The following is a 9464-nucleotide window of genomic DNA, read 5'->3' as shown; positions in this document are numbered from 1 at the left end:
AGAAAACACCAATCGCAGTGCGCAACATCACAAACGACGTGAAAAAACGTGCTGAGGCGCTTGCCAAGGGACGTACGGGCACTGCTTCATTCACACAATTACGACGGCGGGTAATGGGTGCGGCAATTTATCTACCTGGAGTCATTTATGTCAATGGCGGACTCCTACCAGAGCTGCACCGATCCTCCCTCGCAGCCAGACGCAATGTGGTCGCAAATGTAGGAAAGGCACGACTCCACAACCCGGCACACGGTACACGCCGAAACCCTTCGGTCTCGCTGAGCGCAACACATTATTTCAGTACCACATACCGCGGCATTCACAAGCCTCAGGCGCGGGGCAGGAGCCCACCGCGCAGCCTGCTGCTGCAGAGGGGTCCCGGAGGACAATAGAGCAGCTCGTAACAGCGTCGGGGGCGGACGGCCATTCGGCGCGACTCGTGTGGGTGTCTGACGTCACGGCGCGTGACCCAGCACGCTCCGGTGACATCGTCACGGAGCGAGCCAGCCCCGGCGCGATCGTCAGGTATGTGGGCGGGGGGAGGGGGGAGGGGGGGGGGGGGGGGGGGCGTCAGAGCCTGTCGGGTTGTGCGACGGGCTCAGATGGCGTACTCATGCATAAAGGTGGTGAACGGATGTGGACTGTTTTTGGAAGTGCAATGCCATGCGTGATTAAAAGCAAGGGACTGGGATTCAAGCAATGCGTTTCTGCGAGACCAGCAGGAGCGACGGCTCACGGTTCGCGATAGAATGATCCAGAGAGTCGGAGCCAGGTTCTAACGTCAGCTGACTGGCCGAAGACCTCACAGCTCTGCGTAGACTCCAGGTTTCAGGCCCCGTCTCGACCCGCTCTGTCAACAATCCGTGAAATCGATGTCCGAAGGTTGTTATGAGCAGTCAGGGCCGACAGAGGCGTTCGGCCAGGCGTGGCGGTAGAGGGAGGGGGAGGGGAACGCAGCGGACAGGAACGTGAAGCGCGCCACCATTCGTCAAAACAACGTCGTTCTCGAGCTCTCACTAGTCCGTCCCAATGGTAAGGCAGCCGAAAATGGCGTCAACTGAGAGAAGACATTGAAAGATACACACAATGTTTTACAACCAAGATGCATGCTGGAAGCCCCATCAGTATAAGCCCGGGTTTGTAGAGTGTTTTAACCCTTGTCCTACGAAAGGAGGAGCCTCAAGTCTCCCATTGGGCTCTCCTGAATAATTGCTTAGCGCTCTTGAGCACGGTGCTGACTTTTTGGGTGACTGAGTTCACGTAAGTGTTAAACATGTGAATGTACGAAGTTTGTTGTCATGGAGGTTTATAATCGATGACCACTTTCTCAAGGCCATGTTGGTGACATTTTGGTAAGGAACGACGCGTTACGCTTATAGATCGCAAGAAAGGCAATTCAAGGAGGTTCTTTGGACCCGTCTTCTTATATTTATCACTGAAGTGCTTTAGTTTTTTCGGGCAATTTTTGCTTGGTCATATCATTTAAGGTCAAACTGGGTAAAACCTTGACATTTGTGATCAGGCGAAAAAGTCATTCGAACACCGTTCTGCCTCTTACAATGGAAATTTCTAACCATGCTCTCCACATTGCACCAATGCAGCTATGTAGCTTGTTTTGTTCTCAACATAGCTGGACGGGCCAGCAAAACAATTGCCTTTACCTATTTGACCTGACATGAAATAGCACAGGCCACATGTGTGGGCATATGCTAGTGCGTGTACAACGATCTTAATGCCGCATTCCACATTGCGTTAGCATGCCTAGTTCTTAGGATTGCAGGAGGGCTCCATAAATTGCTAATTTAACCCAACTGACCTGATTTGACTTGCCAAAGGCCACATTGTCTGACCCGTACACTTTGACAAGAGCTTTTAAATGTGTTTTCAGCGTAGCTCTCCCTTGCTTAGTTTCGGGATCTTTGGACACTTTTGGGACCCCCTCGAATGGCGAAAGCAAAAAACTCGTAGGCAACAGTTATTGCCACTTGTCATGGATTCACAGATAAGACAATAGAAGTAGCCTTATTCTCCGGAGAAAAACCAGAAGAGTGGAGATATAGGTGGGTTGATATTTTCCAAAATGTTTTTACCGAAGCAATCTCAGAAATCTATGTGAATAATGCTTCTCGCAAATGCACTGAACAACTTACGTAACTCGTCATGGATTCGCTTGTTTTGTGGATCTTGCAAAAGGTTTTAAGATGGCTGATTAAAGACGGCCAGTTACAAGGACCCAATATCTCATAGCACCCCAGGTTGCGAGTTAAAAAGAACTGTGCAGCTTGCAATGTGAAACAAACGCTCAGACACACATTACTTACAGTGAACTTTCGCCGTCAGATAATTACCGACAACTGTGTATCAATAGTATAACTACTTACAACAACACGTCCCGCCGCTTTGATCCGAGGGGCAGCGCGGGAGCGTCTTTAAGACAGGTGAGGCACATTGTTGCACGTGCGCTCCCCTTCTGTCGGATTTTGTCTTGTCTTAATATCCATGTGTATAAATGCCGGCAATAAAAAATCCCGACGGACACTTAAGCTGTTCGTGTTTACGCTTACACTGTGTGGTGCTTACCGTAAACAAGCGCAGGTTAAACGCTTGCGGCATTGTTAAACGCCATTTAAGGCATTTTGCTCAAAAGTGATGCATTAAAACATTTTTCAGTCAACATTTTGTGTTGTGGCCTTCCCTCGCCAAACCCCAATGCTTCAATATCTTGCTTCCCCCCTGATGCAGCGTGTACTTAATCATAATTAAGCACAGCTGCCACGGAAGCGAATATAACAAGAAGACTTTACGCTTTGCATTTGTAGGCTGGAAATTTGGAAGTTCTCCCTGCACCCCAAAACAAAAACTGTGCTTGTGCCATAGTTAGTCCTTCGTTCATCGAGCAACTGCTTAATATCTTGATACATTCAAAAGCCTTTCCCACGTTGACGCTGTAGCCCGAAGTCGTTCTCCGAAATGGTGAAGGGCTTATCAAGCGGGCGTCCAGTGTATAAAAGCAGCGCTGGGCCGTGGTTCCCATCGTTTTTAACAAGTCCGTCGGCGGCCTTGGTCAGCGATCGATGCCTCGGCGGACGAGCCAGGGGCGATATATGCCGGCAGCGACCCGACGCCAGTTAACGTTAGTGAACACGGCGACTCCCCGCGGGTGCCAAATGTCCTTGGACGTTCCCCAAGGACTCGGCGCGGCTGATTAAGTCACTGCCGCCAGCGCCCTGCCTGAAACGGACTGTTTGCTCGGGGTTTCCGCCGCACAGTTGGCTGAGATTCTCAACAAACGAGGGAACGCGTCGTGGAAGAAGCGCGAGGAAGGAGCTCGTCGCAAACTTCACAGCGGAGGGATACGTGGAAAAGAAAGTTGAAATCCTTGCACTCGGCTGGCTGCGGGAGGCTGATCACGGGCAATGCGTGTTGTTATGAATGCGGCAGCGACGGCGGTAAAACGTCTGCTTAAATGAATAAGCAGGATATGAAATACTTTGAATACATGATTGCACCACACTTTCGATTCTTTGCGGCTCAAACGAACAGGCATTCATCGCAATACTTCTCAGAAATGCATGGGCATGATTCCAACAAGCTGTGAGCCACGTCAGCAGCGTCTTCAGCGTTAAAAGAGCTCTTCATAACAGCTCTCTTCATCGTTTTTGCGGCGGCTCATTATAATAAATAGTTTCCAGTTAGCTGTTGTTTAGGTGGTTTACTGTACACTTCATCGCTTCATCACCAACTCTGTCGTGCCTTGTCTCAGTGTGTTCGATGTTGACTAAGGCATGTTTCATCAGGCTAAGTGCTGAGACTAGTTGTGGCCGGACATCCCAGTGGTGGTGCCGTTTTTAATGATTTTTTTTACCTTGAAGCGGTATTGCGCACTGTAAGAAGTCCAGTCAACTTCAAAGATGTGTGAGTTAACGTGACAGCGGTCTTTCGCACGGCACACAACTAAGATCACAACATTCATTGTTGCACGCACGGATGCGTGGCGCAGCTTGTGCTGGCCAGCCGCACTTAGTGAGCACCCTGCGGGACTCCGCTTCAGGCTGGGACACGTCGGCCGGCGCGGCGGCGGTGCCTGCGCCTGTCAGCGCAGGCGCGGGGCGGCGTCATGGACAGGCTGAGGCGGTCGCTGCGGGACAGCTTCCGGCGGAAGCAGTACCTTCCGGCCGAGTCCGGGCCCCGACAATGGCAGGGCGACGAGGCCGCCGTCAAGAAAGGCATCTGCTCCTTCCACGTCAAGGTGAGTCTGAGTCCTTCTGCCGTGTTTTCTTATGTTGGCAGCGTGATTTTTGTGTTTTGCTGTCCCTTTTATCGCTACTTTTTGGGTGTCCGTCTCTTTGTTGGGCGCAGCGTTGTATCCACGACACTGAATGCCAGTGCTCACAAATGTTTTAAAATATTGCGTGAAGCATGGAAGCTGTACACAGGTAACTATCGTGCACTGGAAGCGTAGAGTCTCCGTGTCTAACCATCTGACCTCGGGTCATGTTCTACTCTTTTGCAGTACCTCGGCTGTGTTCAGGTCTACGAGTCCCGAGGCATGCAGGTCTGTGAAGACGCTCTCAAACTGCTCAAGGTAAGTACTGTCGTTGCTGGGTTTACTTGTCAAGATTGATGTAACGCTTTGGCAGATACCGGGACCGGCTCCAGCTTTCGAACTTAGAATTCCACTAAGCACTTGCCATTGATATACCCTCGGTATTTTTTAAAATTTGAATAATAAAATGTACCAACATGTATCAGGCAACACCATGGTAAACACCAGAACTTATGAAAGCACGCTTCATATGATTGAAGCTCAACGGCGTCCAGGCTTTTTGATTTATGGAATAATGGCGAGCTTGTGATTCATAAAAGAATGTGTTCATTCCTAATAGAGCAAAGCAAAGTAGGTGTCATACATTTTGCAATGCGACTTTTACTCACCGCGTCGTATCACTTTTACAGCAGCGCATATCGCCGCACATTGCTGACAGACGGAAGTCAAACCTTTCGCGGTCTAAACTTGGCATAAATAGTGCCTGTTGCGAGTGAACGGTTGAAGCAACTAAAACTGTCACAGAAACAAAGCTTTAGTGTGAGCAGAACCCGTAACAGGCTATGCATGCATCAACAGAATGGCTTATCGGTAACGCAAGACTATTTTGTGTTAAATTATCGCTGGGTGGTAATTGTGAGACGAAACCAATTGACGCACAAACGGAAACGTTCTGGCAGGCAGCAACGTACGATCAACAGGGTACAGGCCTGTAGTCAGTTGGGGCGGATGTGCCGTAGGATGCCCCAGTGAATTGCTTCAACTCATCCAGCCGGCGAGGCGACGAAAACAGGGAGGACAGGCATCAATAATGCACTACTTCGGATGAGACGACGCCTCGGCTGATCAATGTGTGTGCTCAGCATGTGACGGTCCGCCTGACCTCTATTAAGAGGTGACGGTCCGCTTGACCTCTGTTCAGAGGTGATGACCCGCCTGACTTCTGTTCAGAGGTGACAGTCCGCCTGACCTCTGTTGAGAGATGACGGTCCGCCTGACCTCTGTTGAGAGATGACGGTCCGCCTGACCTCTGTTCAGAGGTGACGGTCCGCCTGACCTCTGTTCAGAGGTGACGGTCCGCCTGACCTCTGTTCAGAGGTGACGGTCCGCCTGACCTCTGTTCAGAGGTGATGGTCCGCCTGACCTCTGTTCCAGTCCCAGAGACGCCGCCCGCTGCGCAGTGTCCTCTTCATCTCGGGAGATGGTCTGCGCGTTGTGGATGATGAGACCAAGGCAAGTAGGCCATCAAGTATGTGGAGTCGAACGTAATAAGATATTCAAATAATGACGAAAATAATCCGGAGCTTGGAGAGGATGAGGCCACCATCTTTTCCCCCACAATGCAAAAAGTGCAGTCCAAATTTCAGTCATTAATGATATTGTGGGATTATGATGCTGCTCCCAACGCTTCCTAGCTCAACCAGGCACATGCTTCGAATGACCGAAGTCATAGAGACGGCTCCAGAGACCGAAAAGTCACGCTGAGGACAACGAATCCCTTGTTTCATGCCCGATAGCCACTGCAAGTACGCAATGAGACCAACCCGCCTGGGATCTGTGCTCCGGTCTGGTGTTTGGTGTTCCGTTTCGACGGAACCTGGCGATGGATCCGATGATCGAGACAATTTTGTGTCGTGTCTAATACCTAGTTTTCTATGTTTGACGACTGATGTTCATTACTTGATTGTAACTTACCTGCTGGGGTGTGATCTGCGTCTGATGACAGTGTGCTTTGTCTCATCCATATCCATGGTTTGCGATGTCGGATGTCTCTTTTCTGATGCGTCATACGCTAACCGGCAGGGTCTATTGGTGGATCAGACAATCGAGAAGGTGTCGTTCTGCGCGCCAGACCGTAACAACGAGCGGGGTTTCTCTTACATCTGCCGGGACGGCACCACGCGCCGCTGGATGTGCCATGGCTTCATAGCCACCCGAGACTCGGTCAGTGGGACGGAGCGGCTGAGACACCCGATACAGACTGAGATGTCCGCGACGGGCTGAGACGTTCATTACAGACTGAGACGCTCGAGATGGCTGAGACTTCCGGCTCAGACTGAGACGCCCGAGACGGGCTGAGATGTTCAAGACGGGCTGAGACGCCCGATACAGACTGAGATGACCGAAACGGGCTGAAACACCCGACAGACTGAGACGCCCGAGACGGGCTGAAACACCCGACACAGACTGAGACGCCCGAGACGGGCTGAGACACCCGACACAGACTGAGACGCCCGAGACGGGCTGAAACACCCGACACAGCCTGAGACGCTCGAGACGGGCTGAGACGCCCGCCTCAGACCGAGAAGCTCGATATAGACTGCAAGACGAGATACTGTGGCGCGCGCCGCCGTGTGGAGACCAGCAGACACTGCTCCCCACGTCCGGTCGAGGTTGCACCAGCGCCGGCGCCGCGATGGCTTAACAGGCAACTCCGCGACTTGTGGAACCACATGCTTTTGTATGACGCACGTAGTTCGTGTGCACTGAAAGCAAATCGTAGTTTTTGTCAAGGGCACTTCGTCTTGGCATCAGTGTCTTCCACACTCAAAAGGCAGTCAAGGCGCCCCAGTAAGCGCCCGTGAATGGGATAATCACCCCACACGTCCGGTCCGGGTTGTGCCAGCGTCGGCGTCGCCGCTGTCTAACAAGCCACTCCGCGACTTGTGGAACCATATGCTTTTGTATGACGGAGTAGATCGTGAGCACTGAAGGGAAATCGTTGTTTTTGTTAACAGCACTCCCATTTGGCATCCGCGCCTCATATTCAGTCAAGGCGCCCCAATAAGCGCCCGTCACTGGGATAACCACCCTTGTCGGTACAGCGCGAGCGTGAGCCTGCACCGCACCACGTGTGTGTATGTGTGGCTGCGGGTGTGTGACCGGTGCCGGTGCTGACCCAGGTCTCTGCGCGCAGGGACCGGACCAGTTGGTGACGGTGAGTACCTCTCCACGCTGGTGTATCACCGGCATCTTCGGCGACGTCGCACAGAGGCACGCGGCCTGCCCTCAAGACCCGAGAGGAAGCGGCACGAATCAAGCACGGGCCGGCCCTAGGTGTGCTCTGATCATGATTGAGGGACTTTTTAGTTCAATTTATTCTGACCCAAACGCTCATAATACGCGCTATGCTTTGCTGATTGGAGATTTCCACGCAGGGTGAAGGGTTTTTAGAGCTAAGGCAGTGACCAACTGCTTCACAGGCTCGTACATTGAATGCCTATTGCCCATGGCTTCAATGCGCATCGAACTATATTTTTGGCTTGACCAGGTTTATGACAACTTCTCACTTCTTGAGAGCGATTGATTGCTGTCGTGTACATATTGTGCTCAATATTGCGTTTTCAGCAAGATATATATATATATATATATATATATATATATATATATATATATATATATATGTGTGTGTGTGTGTGTGTGTGTGTGTGTGTGTGTGTGCATACGTCCTCAATCGCAAAGAGGGTGGTCGTCTACACAGTTAAGTGTACAGAAAGAGGGTGGTCGTCTACACAGCTAAGTGTACAGAAAGAGGGTGGTCGTCTACACAGTTAAGTGTACAGAAAGCCTACTTGCACCGGGCTGGGCACGAGTTTTTCAGCTTTATTCCAGAATCATTCATACTCAGTACCATACTGACGGTCAACATCAGAGCACACCATCTCGGCTCCACTTATCGATTCTTGCTGCCGAAATTGAATGTTTAAAGGGGTAGTTTCTGAGCAATGGCTTTTCTTGAAGACCATCCTCATTAGAAGACCAACATAACTCATTTTGAGACCCCCGGTTCTAGGCATCTTTCCTCGTCCATGCCCTCCGGCGTTCCGAAACTCAAAAAAGAATTTGACTCCATTTGGCACAAAACAATTTCATTTCATGAAGTTTCTCGGCATTGTGACAACATGAAGCATATCTGTATGTTTAGGGTCAGGTCGTTTGTCATTGCACACGCTTCTGTGCAATTTTCGTTGTGTTTTTGTCGTTTGTTTGTGATAAACCATCATGGTGTACACTAAATGTAGGCATTTTTGCCTGACGATGCAGCCGCTGTTAGCTGGGCAAAGCGCCGCCAACGTCATTTTATGTCTCGCCATTTTAGATGCAGCATATCATATATTCCGCGGAAGACTGACCGCTCGTTTTGCTGATGACGTGTAAAGATACAGGAAAATAAATACGTCACGCAGCCTGAGAAATCAAATAGCAAAGATACGCCGGCCCTTAATTGGTCATTAGCATGCGTTCGTCTGTCACGACATGCATTCATGACATTGGCCTTGACAGGTAACGTGTGGGCATGCAGCCATGCTTTGAAACAGGCAGCAGTGCAGCACGTTTTGCAATACCTTTAATGCATTCGGTGTCACACTTCGGCTTTAGCTGGTGGGGTACAATGCCCTTCAGTTGCATCCTGTTTGCAAATACACGTACTGTTGGATGGACCCGTTATGCAACATGGTGCGCAGCAGTCATCTACTGCGATTCGGGGTCTATTTTCCTTGTCGAACAAAGACAACAGGCAGGCTTTGACTTCAACTTCTTGTGGCTGTACTTCCTGCACACGGATATGTACACCACGGAATCGACCGTACGACTGATCTTCCTGTATCAAATTCGATAGATCATTTCTCTTGATATCCGCAGTTCTGCGGTGCTCTATAGCCTCAGTCAGGCTACCACACGTACCAAGGCATGCCGCTGGTTTCCGGAGTTTACCGATGATCTGGCTGTCGTAAGGTGGCTACTGAACTAACGAAACCTTAGCTTCTGAACTAACGAAACCTTGGCTACTGAACTGACGAAAAACGAACGCCTCAATCTAAACAGCTAAATGAGAGAGGAGGTCTGCGTTTGGCACGCGCCCAGATCTGCCGCACTGGTTTGAACGCCCGGTCCTGTGTGTAGCTGTTGTAGTGCG

The 9464-nt window shown here is 50.6% G+C and overlaps 1 protein-coding gene across 1 annotated transcript in view; it reads left to right on the top strand.

Annotated features, from left to right (window-relative positions):
- Positions 1 to 4079: 4079 nt before the first annotated feature.
- LOC119099653 (protein numb) overlaps positions 4080 to 9464 on the top strand; it is a 23411-nt gene continuing 18026 nt past the window's right edge. Inside the window, exons 1-5 of the mRNA XM_037222718.1 lie at positions 4080 to 4249; positions 4514 to 4585; positions 5702 to 5779; positions 6350 to 6490; positions 7464 to 7484. Of these exons, the coding sequence (XP_037078613.1) occupies positions 4118 to 4249; positions 4514 to 4585; positions 5702 to 5779; positions 6350 to 6490; positions 7464 to 7484 (444 nt within the window). The 5' untranslated portion in view covers positions 4080 to 4117. The remainder of the gene's footprint in view (positions 4250 to 4513; positions 4586 to 5701; positions 5780 to 6349; positions 6491 to 7463; positions 7485 to 9464) is intronic.

Source organism: Pollicipes pollicipes, unplaced genomic scaffold (genome assembly GCF_011947565.3).
Source record: "Pollicipes pollicipes isolate AB1234 unplaced genomic scaffold, Ppol_2.1 Scaffold_4836;HRSCAF=5710_pilon_pilon_pilon, whole genome shotgun sequence".
Taxonomy (NCBI): Eukaryota; Metazoa; Arthropoda; class Thecostraca; order Pollicipedomorpha; family Pollicipedidae; genus Pollicipes; species Pollicipes pollicipes.
The sequence above is the reverse complement of the archived record's forward strand: the minus strand, read 5'-3'. Positions and strand labels throughout refer to the sequence as shown.